Source organism: Schistocerca americana, chromosome 9 (assembly GCF_021461395.2).
Source record: "Schistocerca americana isolate TAMUIC-IGC-003095 chromosome 9, iqSchAmer2.1, whole genome shotgun sequence".
Lineage (NCBI taxonomy): Eukaryota > Metazoa > Arthropoda > Insecta > Orthoptera > Acrididae > Schistocerca > Schistocerca americana.
The window spans coordinates 98,648,017-98,670,658 of NC_060127.1; the positions used below are offsets into that span (position 1 = coordinate 98,648,017).

General features: G+C 41.7%; 1 protein-coding gene across 1 annotated transcript in view; it reads left to right on the plus strand.

Moving 5' to 3' along the window:
* LOC124550993 overlaps positions 1–22,642 on the plus strand; it is a 71,794-nt gene that overhangs the window by 35,971 nt on the left and 13,181 nt on the right. Inside the window, exons 4-5 of the mRNA XM_047125825.1 lie at positions 6,337–6,464; positions 14,727–14,902. Of these exons, the coding sequence (XP_046981781.1) occupies positions 6,337–6,464; positions 14,727–14,902 (304 nt within the window). The remainder of the gene's footprint in view (positions 1–6,336; positions 6,465–14,726; positions 14,903–22,642) is intronic.

Sequence of the window (22,642 nt, forward strand, 5' to 3'; positions counted from 1 at the left end):
TATATATATATATATATATATATATAATGTTCTCTCAACCACTCTGTAGCGGTAACAGTAGTTTGACCCTTTTTTAAATTTTTTTTAGCGCAACGCGGTGTACTGGTTTACAAATCTGTTCAAAATTTTTTCACAGTTCATTGGCATTCTTATGCTCCGCCTTGAGTTTTTCATTGAGTTGAGTGTGGATTTTTTGTATTTTTGTCTTTGGATTTGTACTCTGTATTTGATACGATGCCGCGCAAAAGTGTCAAGGTTCCGGCGTGTAATCTGACAGAGATATCAAAATAGAAGATTTTCCTATTATTGACAACAATGTTGAGAATGATAGTGACCACTCTGCGGTGCAACAGTTGCAAAGCATCACAGAAAACGTGAGTTCCGTTTCCAAAAATAACGGACATTTCCTGACACTATAATTTCACCCACTAATTTGACTAGCAATCAGACGATGGATTCCGGCACTGCGGACGCCGCTGATCTGCACGTGGATGACGTGCTGAATTCAAAGCTTGATTGTTTACCGAATGAGGTCAAGATCTACCCGTTTTTCACACAATTAACCAGATTGCCAGCAATATGTCAAAGGAAACAACAGTGCAAAGCACTCAGTCTCTTCTTAAGAAATCCGTCAGATTCCGTAAACGGTAATTGTGCAGATAATGCAACAAACGAGACGTCCTTGGTTGTAGATGGTGTCTCCACGTCAAAATGCACACCACATGCACTGACAACACGCAACACGACATTTCGAGTTCAGTACTTATTCCACAAATCAGACATTCATTCAACTTAATCGTGAAGTCTATTATATCATTTTTTTAAGGAGCGTTACAATATGGACATCTACATCTGTGTGATTCTTCTGCTATTCACAGTAAAGTGCCTGGAAGAGGGTTGAGTGAACTACCTTCAAGCTGTCGCTCTACCGTTCCACTCTCGAACGGCTCGCGGGAAAAACAATCACCTAAATTTTTCTGTGCGAGTCCTGATTTCTCTTATTTTATCGTTATGATCATTTCTTCCTATGTAGGTTGGTGCCAACAGAATGTTTTCGCAATTGGAGGAGAAAACTGTTGGTTGAAATTTCGTGAGAAGATCCCGTCGCTACGAAAAACGCCTTTCTTTTAATGATTGCCACTCCAATTCACGTATCATGTCTGTTGCACTATCTACCATATTTCGCGATAATACAAAACGAGCCGACCTTCTTTGTACTTTTTCGATGTCATCCGTCGGTCCCACCTGACGCGGATCCCACACCGCACAGCAGTACTCCAGAATAGGGCGGACAAGCGTGGTGTAAGCAGTCTCTTTAGTAGACCTGTTGCACCTTCTAAGTGTTCTGCTAATGAATCGTCGTCTTTGGTTTGCTCTACCCACAACATTATCCAAGTGATTGTTCCAGTTCAGGGTATTTGTAATTGTAATCCCTAATTATTTATTATTAATTACAGCCTTCAGATTTGTGTGACTTACCACGCAAACAAAATTTAGCTGATTTCTTTTAGTATTCATGTCAATTGCCACTTTTCGCTCCATACAAATATCTTACCTACATCGTTTTGCAATTCGTTTTGGTCAACTGACTACTTTAAAAGACGGTAAATGACAGCGTCATCTGCAAACAATCTAAGATGGCTACTCACATTGTCTCCTATGTCGTTAATAAAGATCAGGAACAATAGAGCGCCTATAACACTTCTTTGGGAAAACTTCTGTTTTACTAGATGACTTTCCTTCTAGAACTGCGAACTGTGACCTTTCTGACAGGAAATCACGAATCCAGTCGCACAGTTGAGGCGATACTCCGTAGGCACGCAGTTTGGTTAGGAGACGCTTGTGAGGAACGGTATCGAAAGCCTTCTGGAAATCTAAAAACATGGAATCAATCTGACATCCCCTATCTACAGCACTCATTACTTCGTGGGTATAAAGAGCTAGTTGTGTTTCACAAGAACGATATTTTCTTAATCCGTGCTATTTGTCAATAAATCGTTTTCTTCGGGGTACTTCTTAATGTACGAATACAGTGTACGTTCCAAACCCTACTACAAATCGACATTAGTGATGTTGTTGTTGTTGTGGTCTTCAGTCCTGAGACTGGTTTGATGCAGCTCTCCATGCTACTCTATCCTGTGCAAGCTTTTTCATCTCCCAGTACCTACTGCAACCTACATCCTTCTGAATCTGCTTAGTGTATTCATCTCTTGGTCTCCCTCTACGATTTTTACCCTCCACGCTGCCCTCCAATACTAAATTGGTGATCCCTTGATGCCTCAGAACATGTCCTACCAACCGATCCCTTCTTCTGGTCAAGTTGTGCCACAAACTTCTCTTCTCCCCAATCCCATTCAATACTTCCTCATTAGTTATGTGATCTACCCATCTAATCTTCAGCATTCTTCTGTAGCACCACATTTCGAAAGCTTCTATTCTCTTCTTGTCCAAACTATTTATCGTCCATGTTTCACTTCCATACATGGCTACACTCCATACGAATACTTTCAGAAATGACTTCCTCACACTTAAATCTATACTCGATGTTAACAAATTTCTCTTCTTCAGAAACGCTTTCCTTGCCATTGCCAGTCTATATTTTATATCCTCTCTACTTCGACCATCATCAGTTATTTTGCTCCCCAAATAGCAAAACTCCTTTACTACTTTAAGTGCCTCATTTCCTAATCTAATTCCCTCAGCATCACCCGACTTAATTAGACTACATTCCATTATCCTTGTTTTGCTTTTGTTGATGTTCATCTTATATCCTCCTTTCAAGACACTGTCCATTCCATTCAACTGCTCTTCCAAGTCCTTTGCTGTCTCTGACAGAATTACAATGTCATCGGTGAACCTCAAAGTTTTTATTTCTTCTCCATGAATTTTAATACCTACTCCGAATTTTTCTTTTGTTTCCTTTACTGCTTGCTCAATATACAGATTGAACAACATCGGGGAGAGGCTACAACCCTGTCTTACTCCCTTCCCAACCACTGCTTCCCTTTCATGTCCCTCGACTCTTATAACTGCCATCTGGTTTCTGTACAAATAGTAAATAGCCTTTCGCTCCCTGTATTTTACCCCTGCCACCTTTAGAATTTGAAAGAGAGTATTCCAGTCATCATTGTCAAAAGCTTTCTCTAAGTCTACAAATGCTAGAAACGTAGGTTTGCCTTTCCTTAATCTTTCTTCTAAGATAAGTCGTAAGGTCAGTATTGCCTTACGTGTTCCAGTGTTTCTACGGAATCCAAACTGATCTTCCCCGAGGTTGGCTTCTACTAGTTTTTCCATTCGTCTGTAAAGAATCTGTGTAAGTATTTTGCAGCTGTGACTTATTAAGCTGACAGTTCGGTAATTTTCACATCTGTCAACACCTGCTTTCTTTGGGATTGGAATTATTATATTCTTCTTGAAGTCTGAGGGTATTTCGCCTGTTTCATACATCTTGCTCACCAGATGGTAGAGTTTTGTCAGGACTGGCTCTCCCACGGCCGTCAGTAGTTCCAATGGAATATTGTCTACTCTGGGGGCCTTGTTTCGACTCAGGTCTTTCAGTGCTCTGTCAAACTCCTCACGCAGTATCATATCTCCCATTTCATCTTCATCTACATCCTCTTCCATTTCCATAATATTGTCCTCAAGTACATCGCCCTTGTATAGACCCTCTATATACTCCTTCCACCTTTCTGCTTTCCCTTCTTTGCTTAGAACTGGGTTTCCATCTGAGCTCTTGATATTCATACAAGTCGTTCTCTTATCTCCAAAGGTCTCCTTAATTTTCCTGTAGGCGGTATCTATCTTACCCCTAGTGAGATAGGCCTCTACATCCTTACATTTGTCCTCTAGCCATCCCTGCTTAGCCATTTTGCACTTCCTGTCGATCTCATTTTTATGACGTTTGTATTCCTTTTTGCCTGTTTCACTTACTGCATTTTTATATTTTCTCCTTTCATCAATTAAATTCACTATTTCTTCTGTTACCCAAGGATTTCTACTAGCCCTCGTCTTTTTACCTACTTGATCCTCTGCTGCCTTCACTACTTCATCCCTCAAAGCTACCCATTCTTCTTCTACTGTATTTATTTCCCCCATTCCTGTCAATTGCTCCATTATGCTCTCCCTGAATCTCTGTACAACCTCTGGTTCTTTTAGTTTATCCAGGTCCCATCTCCTTAAATTCCCACCTTTTTGCAGTTTCTTCAGTTTTAATCTAAAGGTCATAACCAATAGATTGTGGTCAGAGTCCACATCTGCCCCTGGAAATGTCTTATAATTTAAAACCTGGTTCCTAAATCTCTGTCTTACCATTATATAATCTATCTGATACCTTTTAGTATCTCCAGGGTTCTTCCATGTATACAACCTTCTTTCATGATTCTTAAACCAAGTATAGTTATGATTATGTTGTGCTCTGTGCAAAATTCGACCAGGCGGCTTCCTCTTTCATTTCTGTCCCCCAATCCATATTCACCTACTATGTTTCCTTCTCTCCCTTTACCTACACTCGAATTCCAGTCACCCATGACTATTAAATTTTCGTCTCCCTTCACAATCTGAATAATTTCTTTTATTTCATCATACATTTCTTCAATTTCTTCGTCATCTGCAGAGCTAGTTGGCATATAAACTTGTACTACTGTAGTAGGCGTGGGCTTCGTATCTATCTTGGCCACAATAATGCGTTCACTATGCTGTTTGTAGTAGCTTACCCGCATTCCTATTTTCCTATTCATTATTAAACCTACTCCTGCATTACCCCTATTTGATTTTGTGTTTATAACCCTGTAGTCACCTGACCAGAAGTCTTGTTCCTCCTGCCACCGAACTTCACTAATTCCCACTATATCTAACTTCAACCTATCCATTTCCCTTTTTAAATTTTCTAACCTACCTGCCCGATTAAGGGATCTGACATTCCACGCTCCGATCCGTAGAACGCCAGTTTTCTTTCTCCTGATAACGACATCCTCTTGAGTAGTCCCCGCCCGGAGATCCGAATGGGGGACTATTTTACCTCTGGAATACTTTACCCAAGAGGACGCCATCATCATGTAATCATACAGTAAAGCTGCATGCCCTCGGGAAAAATTATGGCTGTAGTTTCCCCTTGCTTTCAGCCGTTCGCAGTACCAGCACAGCAAGGCCGTTTTGGTTATTGTTACAAGGCCAAATCAGTCAATCATCCAGACTGGTGCCCTTGCAACTACTGAAAAGGCTGCTGCCCCTCTTCAGGAACCACACGTTTGTCTGGCCTCTCAACAGATACCCCTCCGTTGTGGTTGCACCTACGGTACGGCTATCTGTATCGCTGAGGCACGCAAGCCTCCCCACCAACGGCAAGGTCCATGGTTCATGGGGGGGGGGGACACATTAGTGATATGGGCCTGTAATTCAGCGGATTACTCCTACTTCCCTTTATGAGTATTGGTGTGACTTGAGCAAATTTCCACTCTTTAGGTACGGATCTTTCTGTGCGCTAGTGGTTGTATATAATTGCTAAATATGGAGCTATTGTATTCTAAGTTTTTTTTTTTTTATAAAGTTGGTGTATATTTCCTGGATTTTGCTTTGCTGACAAGTACCACTGCAATTTTGCCTACATGTAGCATACAAACTGGTGAAACCAGGAAGTGAAAGCTGTTTTTCTGACAGAATTTTCCACTCTTTAGGTACAGATCTTTCTGTGAGTGAGTGGTCGTATAAATTGCTAAATATGGAGCTACAGTATTCTAAGTTTTTTTTTTGGTAAATTTGGTGTATATTTCCTCGATTTTGGCTTGCTGACAAGTACCACGACAGTTTTGCCTACATGTAGCATACAAACAGGTGAAACCAGGAAGTGAAAGCTGTGTTTCTGACAGAATTTTCCACTCTTTAGGTACGGGTCTTTCTGTGAGTGAGTGGTCGTATAAATTGCTAAATATGGAGCTACAGTATTCTAAGTTTTTTTTTTTTGTTTTGATAAATTTGGTGTATATTTCCTCGATTTTGCTTTGCTGACAAGTACCACGACAATTTTGCCTACATGTAGCATACAAACAGGTGTAACCAGGAAGTGAAAGCTGTGTTTCTGACAGAATTTTCCACTCTTTAGGTACGTATCTTTCTGTGAGCGAATGGTCGTATATAATTGCTAAATATGGAGCTACAGTATTCTAAGTTATTTTTGATTAAGTTGGTGTATATTTCCTGGATGTTGGTTTGCTGGCAAGTACCAGTGTAGTCCTGCGTACATGTAGCATAGAAACAGGTGAAGCCGGAAGTGAAAGCTGTGTTTCTGACAGAAATCTGTTCAGTTGAGTAGTTCATTAGAATGTCGTCTGTCTTCTCCAGAACTGGAGGCTGAGGTGCCCGCCTACCTGAAACACGTCTCCAGCTACACACAGGATGTTGCGCAGTTGCTGTCATATGGTGTGAGGCACATATCAGCAGCTTTAGTTCCATTCGCATTCGAGATCATGGTAAGTGACGTTTCCATAACTCAGTTTGTTACACGTAAGATGGGTGAGAAAGTGACACACACAGCCGCGCGTAAGTGGTCAGTTCTGAGAGTGTGCTTCCTATATGTCTGATTCACACTGTCGTTATCTTTGCCTGTCCGATTGTGACGTTAATCATCTGTAAGAGTTCTGACTCTCCCGTACGTCTACGATACTTGTAGCGTTGTTAGAGAGAGAGAATGCAAGCTGAAAACGGATAAGGACGGTGAAAAAATTCAACCCTTTCGTCTTCCTCGTAATGTGTTAGCAGTCTGCTGAGTCAGAAATTGAGTTACTAGTGCAGCCTTCAAGAAGAATATAATAATTCCAATCCTAAAGAAAGCACGTATTGCAGATGTGAAAATTACCGAACTATCAGTTTAATAAGCCACGGCTGCAAAATACTAACACGAAGTCTTTACAGACGAACGGAAAAACTGATAGAAGCCGAATTCTGGGAAGATCAATTTGGATTCCGTACAAATGTTGGAACACGTGACGCAATGCTGACCCTGATCTTAGAAAATCGATTAAGGAAAGGCAAACCTACGTTTCTAGCATTTGTAGACTTAGAGAAAGCTTTTGACAATGTTGACTAGAATACTCTCTTTCAAAAGGGTAAAATACAGGAAGCGAAAGGCTATTTACAATTTGTGCAGAAACCACATGGCACTTATAAGAGTCGAGGGGCATGAAAGGGAAGCTGTGGTTAGGAAGGGAGTGAGACAGGGTTGTAGCCTATCCCCGATGTTATTCAATCTGTATATTGAGCAAGCAGTAAAGGAAACAAAAGAAAAGTTCGGAGTAGGTATTAAAATCCATGGAGAAGAAATAAAAACTTTGAGGTTAGCCGATTACATTGTAATACTGTCAGAGACATACTTGGAAGAGCAGTTCAACGGAATGGACAGTGTCTTAAAAGGAGGATATAAGATGAACATCAACAAAAACAAAACGAGGATAATGGAATTTAGTCGAATTAAACCGGGTGATGCTGCGGGAATTACATTAGGAAATGAGACACTTAAAGGAGTAAATGAGTTTTGTTATTTGGGGAGCAAAATAACTGATGATGGTCGAAGTAGAGAGGATATAAAATGTAGACTATCAATGGCAAGGAAAGCATTTCTGAAGAAGAGAAATTTGTCAACATCGAGTACAGATTTAAGTGTAAGGAAGTCGTTTCTGAATGTATTTGTATGGAGTGTAGCCACGTATGGAAGTGAAACGTCGACGATAGATAGTTTGGACAAGAAGAGAATAGTAGCTTTCGAAATGTGGTGCTACAGAACAATGTTGAAGATGAGATGGGTAGATCACATAACTAATGAGGAGGTATTGAACAGAATTGGAGGGAAGAGAAATTTGTGGCACAACTTGACTAGAAGAAGGGATCGGTTGGTAGGGCATATTCTGAGGCATCGAGGCATCACCAATTTAGTATTGGAGGGCAGCGTGGAGGTTAAATACCGTAGAGAGAGACCAAGATATGATACACTAAACAGATTCAGAAGGATGTAGGTTGCAGTAGGAGCTGGGAGATGAAGAAACTTGGACAGGATACAGTAGCACGGAGAGCTGGATCAAACCAGTCTCTGGACTGAAGACCACACACATAAATAAAAAAAAGAAGCAAAAGGTAGGCCTGAAGCCTAATGTCTCTATGCTTTCTAAAACACAGTAAATAATTCACGTTTCTTTATGAATAGCATATATCGGATATTAACAAAGACATAGATGAATAAATATATTTATAAGCACGCTGCAACCTTTTTTTCGTGAAACTGTGGCGTACTTATGGTCTGACGCGATCGATAGTAATCAACCACTTTGACCTCCAGTATCTCAAGTACTATTTACGTTACATGCCTGTAATTCCAAGCAATTTAGGTTTACACTAATAGCTTTCTAAAGACATGGCGATCGACAAAATCGGATGAAGCGTTTATATTTTGGAAATTCGTTGCTGGGGGTTATTTGTATAATTTACCGTCAGATACTAAACTTTAAGCTAATAAAGATTTTGGAAATCTGATTACAACATTAAAATCTTCGTGCAAATAATGGTAATCTACCGTTCACTGTTCCTATTTTGCTTTTTATTTCACAGTTCAGTAAACCTTCTTCCTGTTTTCGTGCTTGATCTATGTTCAGTTATTGACAGTCTGTCCACTGGACTCCCTTACCACTAAATCTGATGGGGATGCAATGGGCAGTTTCCCTTGTGAGAAGCAACGCGAACCATATGCTAATTACTTGTTCGTCCGTGGTGCACGTAATAATGAGGGAAACAATTGTTTCACACCTACCACGGCACGCAATATAACCTCCCTCCCTCGGCACGGCAAACACTCTCTCGTTTTCGGTCCAGATTCTTTGTTGATGTTTTTTCTCTGTCGATCTATCGGTATGTTTCTGCAGCTAACATATCTAGCTTAAAATCACACTTTCAAAACATTCCGAATACATCGATTTACATCGTAACACAAAATTGCAACTTCACGTTATTCTGTTCACGGAAAAAATTTTAAATAACGTGTTAATAAACGTGCGAGTACACAGCACCAGGAAAAAATAAAAATAGGAATTACATTCACGACGACTACATCTCGTCCCAGTGTTTGAAACCATGTATCCATCCACGCTTATCCGCAGAACAAACAGGTTATATTCAAGGAAAATGAACTCGTGAACAGTTTCTCAACGTACGACAAGGAATTGCGAGACCTTTGTGTTCTTGTCTTGTCTGCTTCCGTGACTATAGGAAAGTCTTTGACTGCATTGTCTGGGAAAAGTTGTGACAGGTACTTCAGAGTTTGGTGTCTCACTGCACTTGACAGTACTGATCAGAAGTTCACACAATAATCACCTCGCAGCTTCGAAGACAAGTGCTGGTACATCTGATTTCTTCAGCGTATCAAAAAGAGTCAGAGAGGGTCGAGTTCTATGCCCCAAACTGTACAATATTTATACAGAAAATTTTATTAGGAATGCTGGTGATGGCTGGACTAAAGCCATCTCAATTCGTGGTAGACTTATTAACAAGCTCCGATTTTCTGTGGACACCGTACCTGTACACAGCAGCGACAATGAATTTGCTGAGCTGTTAACAACAGTGAAAGACATTAGTCCACCATATGGGTTGGACCTCAATCTCAACAAGTCGAAACGCATAATAAGTGATCGATGAGTATAGGTCGAGCTCACAGGTCTTTCACCAATCTTGGGTCAAACAACTGTGACACGGCAAGGTGTGAAGATGAGATAAGAAGACGGATCACACTAGAGCGAGTGACTACGAAGGAAATCACCATGATATCGCACAACAGAGCAATAACGACTACCTCAGACTTGCGACTTGTTTGAACACTCGTGTTTTCCCTTTAGTTTTATGGTTGCGAGTAGGGTTGTTGACAGAATATCGATAAGCCCAAATATCGATGTAGATCACGAAATGTTTCGATATACATCGCCGACATATCTTTCCAAGGTTTATCGATATAGAAATGACAATATGGAGTGGCGATATTTTTATTTATATTAGACTTTTTTGCAGTTTGCCACACCACGAAGAAATGCAGATGATAAACAGGTATTCATTGGACAAATATATTATACTAGAACTGACATGTGGTTACATTTTCACGCGATTTGGGTGCATAGATCCTGAGAAATCAGTACCCAGAACAACCACCTCCGACCGTAATAACGGCCTTGATACGCCTGGGCATTGAGTCAAATAGAGCTTGGATGGCGTGTACAGGTACAGCTGCCCATTCAGCATCAACACGATACCACAGTTCATCAAGAATAGTGACTGGCGTATTGTGACGATCCAGTTGCTCGGCCACCATTGACCAGACGTTTTCAAGTGGTGAGAGATCTGGAGAATGTGCTAGCCAGGGCAGAAGTCGAAAATTTATGTATCCAGAAAGGCCCATACAGGACCTGCAACATGCGGTCATTCATTATCCAGCTGAAATCGAATGGTGGAGCCACGGGTCGTAACACATCTGAAATGTGACGTCCACTGTTCAAAGTGCCGTCAATGCGAACAAGAGGTGACCGAGACATGTAACCAGTGGCACCCCATACCATCACGCCGGGTGATACACCAGTATGGCGATGACGAATACACGCTTCCATTGTGCGTTCACCGCGACGTCGCCAAACACGGATGTGACCATCACGATGCTGTAAATAGCAGGTGGTTGTTGTCTTGCAAACGTCCCCATCTGTTGACTCAGGGATCGAGAGGTGGCTGCACGATCCGGTACAGCCATGCGGCTAAGATGCCTGTCATATCGACTGCTAGCGATACGAGGCCGTTTGGATCCAGCACGGCGTTCCGTATTACCCTCCTGAACCCACCGATTCCACATTCTGCTAACAGTCATTGGATCTCGACCAACGCGCAGCAATATCGTGATACTATAAACAGCAATCGCGAAAGGCTACAATCCGACCTTTATCAAAGTCGGAAACGAGATGGTACACGTTTCTCCTCCTTACACGAGGCATCACGACAACGTTTCACCAGGCAACGCCGGTCAACTGCTTTTTCTGTTTGACAAATCGGTTGGAAACTTCCCTCATGTCAGCACGTTGTAAGTGTCGCCACCGGCGCCAACCTTGTGTGACTGCTCTGAAAAGTTAATCATTTGCATGTCACAGCACCTTCTTCCTGTTGGTTAAATTTCGCGTCTGTAGCACGTCTTCTTCCTGGTGTAACAATTTTAATGGCCAGTAGTGTATGAAGCTGTTGTTTCGAAATTGCAGTAAAATATAATTTTACTTTCACTGTGTGGAGTCTTACTACTTTTCGAGCTCCGATCACGTCCAGTATTTCTCTTTGACTCCCTTCACGGAAGTATAGGTAGTACAAAGAAGAAGTCAGAATGCACTAGGTGATGGTTGTGTCAATTAAACAACAAGTTTCTTGATTCTGAGAAATAGCACATCAGCTGTGTGCTATTTCTTCACATCGGCATTATTAGAAACAGTTTCTGAAAAAGATTACCACAATGTAAATTACGCTATTGGACGGAGACGTGTGAGGGGTATGCTGACGTATTGGGGGCTTGGCGGTGTGAACAGAAACTGCAACGTTTAACTTCACCACTCAAAGTTGACTATACGACTGCTAGTTCACTGGCGTTTACAGAACTGAAAAAAAAAACAGGGAAGTCGACAATAAGTGTTCCAGACAAATTCTGTATGTAATGACTCATGGGACACATTTTATTGCGCCGCTTACATGCACTTACCATTGTTAGGAAAAATGGTGATCACCAAGCGTGAACGTGCATCGTTTTCGTTTCAATTCTTGCTATAAGGGTGATAAGCTGGTAGCTAGCTTGTTGATGTACAGAATATCTAATAATAACTCTATACAGATCTAAAACCGGCAGTATTTTTACAATGTGAACCCGATATATTTATAGGCCCGTCCGTTTTCTGACGATATATCGACACATTTTTCGATATGTCGGTGGCCTGTAACGATATCTTTTTAATATCAATATATTGGCTTTCCTATATTTTTGAAAATGTCAACACTCCTTGTTGCGAGACACGGACTCTTAAAGCCAGAGACAAACAGTTGTAATGTTGATGCATTAATTTGTTCTGAAAGCGGTGCTGATATTCAAGACAATAAAAGCGGGGTTAAAAGCTGTGAGCTATCTGGGGAAGTTAACCTTGCATTACTGAACAACTGTTTCACCAGGTATCCAGTCTAGCTTACCAAATTCCCAACCAGATTAACATTAATTATAATCTTTTAGTAGTCATCTCTTGATAACCGGTGGTATATATAAAGACAATTTAAATTAAAAGAAGTAAATCAGTTTATATTTGGACATTTATTTTAACATTGATCATTGTTCCATTAAAATTTCAGCAAATTAAACTTGATTCATAACTAAACTGGTGTTTTATTTAGGATTGTGAAAATGTGAGTTTGTAATCTTACAGAACACATCAAATATGGAACCAAGATTGGGAGACTGCATACAACACTGCATTCATAAAATAACACACGAAGAATGCTGAAACATATGCAAGAGGAAATTAACCACAACCAACCGATCCAATTGTCACCCAAAGAAGTTACATTCATAGCGCAATCCTGTCCGTCATGAAATTACCACACACTGGTATACTAAATTCATACTAACTCTCTGTGAAATCTTCCCGAAAAGAATATCTGAGGGCTACTTTGATAATTACACTACATGCTTCACGTGGTCAACTTGGTTTGCACAAAGAGTGTAACTCCACAATAATTTTTATAATTAAAATAAATTACATCGAAACACAAATTACAAAAGAAAAACTTCGAACTGGTTACTATCGTCTTACTATTAACCTGATGGGTCAAACAACAGTATAATCACGTGGTACTGGTCTCACAAAGTACACCCCACGTGGGTTGAACATAAAGAAAAGTTGCTATATTGAAAAATATTGTCAAGACAAGATGTTATAATCTCACGCACTTTCGCATTTAAGATTGATGATCTTAGATAGAATTACGGATCATCCACACGTGGTTCCACTTTACTCACAAAGTAGTGACAAAGCAACTACTGGAAGACATTCTGAACTTCACACTCGAACTACACTGCGTTGCAATTTAAGATAACATTAGATATTTTAGATCTAAACCTGAAATAAAGGTGATTAAATTTTCAGTTAGGTTGAACTTAAGAAATCCATTGTCCTATGGACTTAGCAGACACGCATTTAGCCGGAGATCTTACCACTTCAGACGCTCGCCGCAGACCGACTGGCTTGGGCCCCTAGCGAGGGTGCTTAACAAATACAAACGGAAGTGACCAGAGAGGCAGCTTCCTATACCAACATGACAAGGGACGGATAGGACCATAACAAGAATAGAAACCTCTTTGCTTTTAGAAAGCATAGCTACCTGTTCCGACATTAGTCCTACTATTATCTAGCAGACAGGCTTGTCTGCTACCATCAAGCATGCAACTAGAAATACATTTGCTCATGCATCCTTTCACACAGAAGGGAAGGGGGATGACAGTATCTTATCATACACAACATATAAAAGAAAGTGGATGTAGGTTCCGTATGAGACTGTGTGACATGAATTACATATAAACTATGTTTTAAAGTGTAGTGGTGTGACAGATCGTTGTTGATTATGTGTAAAAGTAACTCGTTCCACTGCTCAGTCTCCTCCCAGATAGCCAGAAACACCACAGTAAATTTAGAAGTGGAATTTATGCCGTAAATGACGACAGTTTTAGAAAATTAACATAGAAGGAATCCAACAGAGACCTTTCACAGTGCATCGAAGCATTTGAGCTTTGGAGCTGGCGCGTGATGCTGCACATAAAACAGACAGAAAGAAGAAGAAATGCGTCCATTATTGACCAACTCAGTATCTGCTGGCGCCTTTTTCTCGTGTCAACCAAAATATTCTCCATTTCTATGGCCATATTGTGAGAAGAGGTGGAGAAAATCTCGAGAAAATAATCATGAAAGGAAGCGTCGTGGTCACAAGACCAGAGGTAGGGGCAACGAGCGGGTGGACGGATCAAATCAAGAACGTCTCTGGTCTTCCTCTTCAGAAGGTTCAGTGAGAAGCTGGTAACTGGCCAGGGTGGAGACGCTTGGTTCGCCAGTTCACGACGCTCTCCGATGGGGAGGGCAATGAGTAGGTGGATTGATCAGATCAAGAACATCTCTGGTCTGTCAGCTCAGAAGGTTCTGAGAGAAGCTGGTAACTGGCCAGGGTGGAGACATTTGATTAGTCAGGTCACAACGCTCAGCAATCAGCTCAACGATTTGTGATGGTGAAGACATGAGGCAAACAGGAACACAGCTGTAGGAAAAAATAAATTTACAGTACTCATCCTGAAAAGACTATTTCGATGTATCAAGAAAGTAAAGTGGAAAACAAGGAAAAAGAAAGCACAGCAAAAAGAAAAAAAAATTCTGGATCGTGTTATCTTCACATACTGTTGCTACCTAGAAATAATTGGAACTCTCTTATCTGTTGTTATAGGTTGAAAATTGTCTGTATTTAATGAGACATCGCTAGACACTTATTTTGGATTCATGTTGCAATGGCTGTAGAAAACTAAGTGTTAGTCCATGTGCCGGCCACAATTTAAATGTTACATAATAGAGCTACCTATAAGTATAAATTAAGACTGGCTGCTGCTTGCGAATATTATGCTAGTAATTTCAATTATTCTCTGTGTTTCTCAGAAAATGGACCCGAATGATGAGCAACTCAGTACCTGGATTAATCACGTGGAGCATATGAGGGACATGCTACACACGAAATTAAGGGGTTGGGTACAGGATATGCAATATGTCAGCGAGCAGACAGCGAATTACAAGGTGGAAGAAGACAAGAAGTCGCCTGGGAAGTATATAATAAGGTATACACCAGTGTACATTGAAGCCTATGTTAGACTCAATGTTGTGTTGTTGTTGTGGGTTTCAGTCCTGAGACTGGTTTGATGCAGCTCTCCAAGCTACTCTATCCTCTGCATGCTTCTTCATCTCCGAATAACTATTGCAACCTATAACCCTTTGAATCTGCTCAGTGTTTTCATCTCTTGGTCTCCCTCTACGATTTTTACTCTCCGCGCTTCCCTCCAGTACTAAATTGGAGATCCATTGATAACTCAGAACGTGTCCTACCAACCGATCCCTTCCAGTCAAGTTGTGCCACAGTTCTATTCAGTACCTCCTCATTAATTACGTGATCTACCCATCTAATCTTCAGCATTCTTTCGTAGCGCCATATTTCGAACGCTTCTATTCTCTTCATGTCTAAACTACTTATCTAAACTATTTTATCAAACTATCTAAACTATTTTATCATACTCATTATGACTCTTGAATCAATTTTTCCTTAACTGTTACGCAAACTACTGAGATTATTTAATTCAAAATGAAGCAAACAAACGTTACTAATGGACGATATTGAAGGAGATGGTTACAGCAATTAGTCATTACGGGATTCCGTTAGGTCTTCAATTTTTGATGTTGTTTTTTGTCTTCAAATGGGTCACATGATACGCAGCAGATGAGCAGAGCAAACCATTATAATGAACGGTGATACTACTTTTACTAGAGGGAGTGCTGTTGCTTTCGTGTACTACCCAAGTTTTTATAATTTATCTAAACAATGATAACTTGGGCAAACCTCTGGCTACACTGGCAGTCGTAGTTAGGTCAACAGTTCAGCGGCATCGACGTTGCTTGGCTGCTAATGGGGGTCACTTTAAACACGTAAAATAACCCTCCACTTGTGCAATAATTGTAACGGAATGTCATTTTGTTCTATTAATACTGACTATTGAAGAGCGTCTACATTTTTCTGGACCCCGCTGTATACATTTAAAATCAATTCAGACTATACGGTGAGTCACTAACTGTTGCCACCAAGAATAACTCCGAAAGTATGATACGAGCTGAAAAGTTTGTGGGACAAAAGTTGCATGGGACAACGGGGTCCATAATATGACGTTGGTTTTTTGTTTCTAGGTTCGGCCGCTGCGGAGGTATGAAGGTCCACTTTTTTTTTTTTAATGGGATGCTATAATCTGGTACTTATTTTCTCATAGCGGCTATCGAGACGAATCCAATGATGTGTAACAGTAAGGTCTTTGAAGGTCAACGAAGGTCACAAAGGTGGCATGAACGTCCATTTACAGAAGATGTTCGTAATGATGACCAATGGTAATACTGCAGTGCCACAATCTTCTTATGATGGATTGAGTGGTATTCCTTATCACATCGGCACTTATCGAAGCACATGCTCTCACAATTCTCTCTCGCATATCTTCAGGTGTAGCTGGAACGTATTTATAAACAATGTCTTTTACGAATCCCCTCAAGAATAAATACAGAGGCATCAAGTATGGCGAACGAGCCGGCCACGACACATCTCCGCGTCCAATCCAACGATTTGGGAATTGTCTCTGCAACTCATGTCTAGCCGTCAGCGAAAACTGTTCCGGACACCCATCGTGTAGATACCACATTCTGTCCCTTGTTCCTAAGGGTATTTCTTCCAAAAACATACCTAATGTTTCTTACAAGAATGTGGTGTACTTCCTACCATTAAGATTTCCTTCGATGAAATAGGGGACTATAATTCTCTCCTCCAGAATTCCACACCGTACATTCACCGATCACGGTTTTTGGTGTGCAACTTGTCGCAGCCAACACGGATTTTCAGTTGCCCAGTAATGCACGTTATGCAAATTAGCGCTTCCATGGTTCGTGAATGTAGCCTCGTCATTAAATAAAATCACATTAATAAATGTGTCATCCTTCTAAATCTGAAGTTAAGTCCATCGGCAGAATTCAATGTGACGCATACAATCTGTACCAGTTAATTCTTGGTGGAGACTGATATGGTAAGGTTGATATTAATGGCGATGCAGAACATATTCCCTTGCAATTTGACGCGAACTAACACAAGGATCTCGAACCACAGTTACAAGAGTACCAATTTCCGTTTCCTCGTTAGTAACTGCGTTGATGCGTTGAAGAACCAGTTGCATGTGGCCGAGCGGTTCAAGGCACTTCAGTCTGGAACCGCGCCACCACCACGGTCGCAGGTTCGAATCCTGATGTGTGTGATGTCCTTAGGTTAGTTAGGTTTGAGTAGTTGTAAGTTCTAGGGAACTGACGTCCTAAGATGTTAAGTCCCATAGTGCTCAGATCCATTTTTGATCCAGTTGTTCTCAATTCATCATACACACGTGTAGGGTGAGTACGTTGGGATATCTTTCAGCGAATAACTCTCTAGATCTCACTGAATTTAGTTGGCAGTCTCTGTAAATGAGAAGCATATCGACGTATTCTTCGAAGGAATACGTCTTTCACATTCGCTTGATTCGACGATACTAGTCTTGTCGTTCCCATTAGTGATATATTGTGAAACCGTCGAAGGGTGTTTACATATCGATGGCAGGTTAGATGGATACGCCATATTCGGCGAATATTTACTATTTGCACGATATACAAGAGGGAATGCTCAGAGCATGTGTTTCGATAAGTGCCGAAGTGATAAGGAATATCACTCAATACATGATAAGAAGATTGCAGCACCGCATAGTTACCAATGGTCATCACTTCGAACATCTTCTGTAAATGGTCGCTCATACCACATACACGTGAGGCAATTCTGACCCTACGACTTATCTTAGAAGAAAGATTAAGGAAAGGCAAACCTACATTTCGAGCATTTGTAGACTTAGAGAAAGCTTTTGACAATATTGATTGGAATACTCTCTTTCAAATTCTAAAGGCGGCAGGTGTAAAATACAGGGAGCGAAAGGCTATTTACAATTTGTACAGAAACCAGATGGCAGTTATAACAGTCAAGGGGCATGAAAGAGAAGCAGTGGTTGGGAAGGGAGTGAGACAGGGTTGTAGCCTCTCCCCGATGTTATTCAATCTGTATACTGAGCAAGCAGTAAAGGAAACAAAAGAAAAGTTCGGAGTAGGTATTAAAATCCATGGAGAAGAAATAAAAACTTTGAGGTTCGTCGATGACATTGTAATTCTGTCAGAGACAGCGAAGGACTTGGAAGAGCAGTTGAACGGAATGGACAGTGTCTTTAAAGGAGGGTGTAAGATGAACATCAACAAAAGCAAAACGAGGATAATGGAATGTACTCGAATTAAGTCGGGTGATGCTGAGAGAATTAGATTAGGAAATGAGACTCTTAAAGTAGTAAAGGAGTTTTATTATTTGGGGAGCAAAATAACTGATGATGGTCGAGGTAGAGAGGATATAAAATGTAGACTGGCAATGGAAAGGAAAGCGTTTCTGAAGAAGAGAAGTTTGTTAACATCGAGTATAGATTTAAGTGTCAGGAACTCGTTTCTGAAAGAATTTGTATGGAGTGTAGCCATGTATGGAAGTGAAACATGGACGATAAATAGTTTAGACAAGCAGAGAATAGAAGCTTTCGAAATGTGGTGCTACAGAAGAATGCTGAAGATTAGATGGGTAGCTCACATAACTAATGAGGAGGTATTGGTTGGTTGGTTGGTTTGGGGAAGGAGACCAGACAGCGTGGTCATCGGTCTCATGGGATTAGGGAAGGATGGGGAAGGAAGTCGGCCGTGCCCTTTCAGAGGAACCATCCCGGCATTTGCCTGGAGCGATTTAGGGAAATCACGGAAAACCTAAATCAGGATGGCCGGACGCGGGATTGAACCGTCGTCCTTCCGAATGCGAGTCCAGTGTGCTAACCACTGCGCCACCTCGCTCGGTAAGAGGAGGTATTGAATAGAATTGGAGAGAAGAGGAGTTTGTGGCACAACTTGACTAGAAGAAGGGATCGGTTGGTAGGACATGTTCTGAGGCATCAAGGGATCACCAGTGTAGTACTCCAGGGCAGCGTGGAGGGTAGAAATCGTAGAGGGAGACCAAGAGATGAATACACTAAGCAGATTCAGAAGGATGTGGACTGCAGTAGGTATGGGGAGATGAAGAAGCTTGCACAGGATAGAGTAGCATGGAGAGCTGCATCAAACCAGTCTCAGGACTGAAGACAACAACCACATTTTTTATCTTCGTTGACCTTCAAAGACCTTACTGTTACACATCATTGGATTCGTCTCGATAGCCGCCTTCAGAAAACAAGTACCAGACTATAGCATCCCATTTAAAAATCGAAGTTGATCTTCATATCTCTGAAGCGACCACACCGAGCAGCAAAAAACCAAAGTCATATTATGACCCCCGTTGTCCCATGCAACATATGTCCCACAAACGTTTCAGCTACTATCATACTTTCGGATTTATTCTAGGTGGCAATAGTTAGTGACTCACCCTGTACACAGGGTGGTCAGGAAAAGTCTGAAAAGCGTCTAAGTGTGTTACAGAGCAGGTTGGACTCAGAAATAAATGTCACAAAGAAAATTAAATACATTCCGCTGTTTCTGAGTCAATTAGCACTGAAGTTATCCAGACAAGTTACTGAGTGTGCAGTTTCAATAAACGGGGTTGCCGAACGTGTTCTTGGTTTGCTTTCCCGAAAACCAAAAAAATGATATAAAAATGTGACACCGACTCAATATCGAACAGACTCAAAGGTTGAGCAGTTTCATGTGCTGTCATCTACGCTGACACCAACTGACAGTAATTATACCTGGCGGCGAGCTTGAAATTTGATCACGAAACGGTCTGATTGGTTTTATTCAATGGTATTTATCTCGGAAACGGCGCTAGGTATCGAATTTTTTTTAAAGAATTATTTCTCACGACAATATACCTTGCAACACCATCACAAACTTTTCAGACTATTTCTGACCACCCTGTGTAATAACACAGAAGGAATACACATAATTTACGTAATGGTGGGTAATAAAACAGTAGCCACATAAATACAAAACCACGGAGCCGTTCACTCTCGACGATAATCCACACTACAAACTGTTGACATGACGCACTAACACTGATGATGTCGCTGGCACATGTGAACGATGGAGTATGGCGGTGAACACTAAACAGAAAACACGACGGCACACACGAGAAACGGATGGCGATGATCTCCGGCGAGCGAATGTTCACGTAACGTGTGTGAGTCCAGGGACCTGCCAAGAGGGAGAGAAGGTTGAGGGGGAGGGAGATGGGAGAGTGAAGATGCCAATGGTAGAGGAGATGGGAGGAGGATTAGAGGGAGGGGGGTAGGGGAAGCCTGGGGGAGAAGTGGGAAGAAAGGGAGGAGGTAGGGAAGGGGGAGAGAAGGGAGGGCGGGTGCCCAAAGAAAAATACACAGGAAGTGGGAGTGAGGATCAAAGTTGGTAGGAGGGGTAGATGGAGGGGAGGAGGGCATCATCAGGAAGGGGGAGCTGGCGGAAGCCACCATGGGAAAGGGTAAGGAGGGTGGAGAGATGGAGAGCAGGTGGGACGTGGGAATACAGTCACGGCAGCGGACGGGGGTGGGAGAGGATGGGTGAGACAAGCGGGTGAGGAGGATCGAGTTTACAGGAAGTTTAGAGGATCTGTACCCCCTCGAGGAAAAGTAGGAGGTGGGGGAACGGAATTAGGTAATACAGGATCCATGTGGGGGAGGGGAGACGAATGCGATAGGCGAGGCGGAAGGCATGGTAATCAAAGATCTGAAGGAATTTGTAAAAGGTAGGAGGGGCAGAGTTCCAGGCAGGGTGGGTGTAGCAGAGGATAGGGCGGATGAGGGATTTATAGGTGTGGAGGATGGTGGAGGGGTCCAGACCCCACATACTGCTGGAAAGGAGCTTGAGGAGCGTCGGGAGAGTGCCTTGGCTTGGATTGTCCGGAGATGGGGGGAATAACACAGAACATAGACATTCGTGTACGTCTTTTGCGGATGAAAAATGTACACTGCTATTGTCGTCCGTTAAAGTTCCATGCTTTATGTAGATAAATTGAAGAACCTGTTGGCAATGATAAAAAATTTCATCAACATTTGTTTAACGTTATACAGGGTGGTCCATCGATAGTGACCGAGCCAAATATCTCACGAAATAAGCGTCAAACAATAAAACTTCAAAGAACGAAACTTGTCGCTTGAAGGGGGAAACCAGATGGCGCTATGGTTGGCCCGCTAGATGGCGCTGCCATAGGTCCATCGGATATCAACTGCATTTCTTAAAACAGGAACCCCAATTTATTATTACATATTCGTGTAGTAGGTAAAGAAATATGAATGTTTTAGTTGGACCACTTTTTTCGCTTTGTGATAGATGGCGCTGTAATAGTCACAAACGTATAAGTACGTGGTATTACGTAACATTCCGCCAGTGCGGAAGGCATTTGCTTCGTGATACATTACCCGTGTTAAAATGGACCGTTTACCAACTGCGGAAAAGGTCGATATCGTGTTGATGTATGGCTATTGTAATCAAAATGTCCAACGGGCGTGTGCTATGTATGCTGCTCGGTACCCTGGACGACATCATCTAAGTGTCCGGATAGTTACGTTATTTAAGGAAACAGGAAGCGCTCAGTCACATGTGAAACGTCAACCACGACCTGTAACAAATGATGATGCCCAAGTGGGTGTTAAAGCTGCAGTCGCGGCTAATCCGCACATCAGTAGCAGTCAAATTGCGCGAGAATTGGGAATCAAAACGTCGGTGTTGAGAATGCTACATCAACATCGATTGCACCCGTACCATATTTCTATGCACCAGGAATTGCATGGCGACGACTTTGAACGTCGTGTACAGTTCTGCCACTGGAACAAGAGAAATTACGGGACGAAGACAGATTTTTTGCACGCGTTCTATTTAGCGACGAAGCATCAGTCACCAACAGCGGTAACATCAACCAGCATAATTTGCACTATTGGGCAACGGAAAATACACGATGACTGCGACAAGTGGAACATCAGCGACCTTGGCGTGTTAATGTATGGTGCGGCATTATGGGAGGAAGGATAATTGACCCCCAATTTATCGATGTCAATGTAATTAGTGCAATGTATGCTGATTTCCTACGTACTGTTCTACCGATGTTACTACAAGATGTTTCACTGCATGACAGAATGGCGATGTACTTCCAACATTACGGATGTCCGGCATATAGGTCGCGTGCGGTTGAAGCGGTATTGAATACCATGTTTCATAACAGGTGGATTGGTCGTCGAAGCACCATACCATGCCCCGCACGTTCACCGGATCTGACGTCCCCAGATTTCTTTCTGCGGGGAAAGTTGAATGATATTTGCTATCGTGATCCACCGACAACGCCTGACAACATGGGTCAGCGCATTGTTAAAGCATGTGGGAACATTACGGAAGCCGAACTACTCGCTGTTGAGAGGAATGTCGTTACATATACTGCCAAATGCACTGAGGTTGACGGACATCACTCTGAGCATTTATTGCATTCATGTGGTATTTACAGGTAATCACTCTGTAACAGCATGCGTTCTCAGAAATGATAGGTTCACAAAGGTACATGTTCTCAGTTATCATAAGTTAGCTTAAGATACATGTATCACATTGGAGCAACCGAAATAAAATATTCAAACGTAACTACGTTGTGTATTGTAATTTAAGAAACCTACCTGTTACCAACCGTTCGTCTAAAATTGTGAGCCATATGTTTGTGACTATTACAGCGCCATCTATCACAAAGCAACAAGAGTGGTCCAACTAAA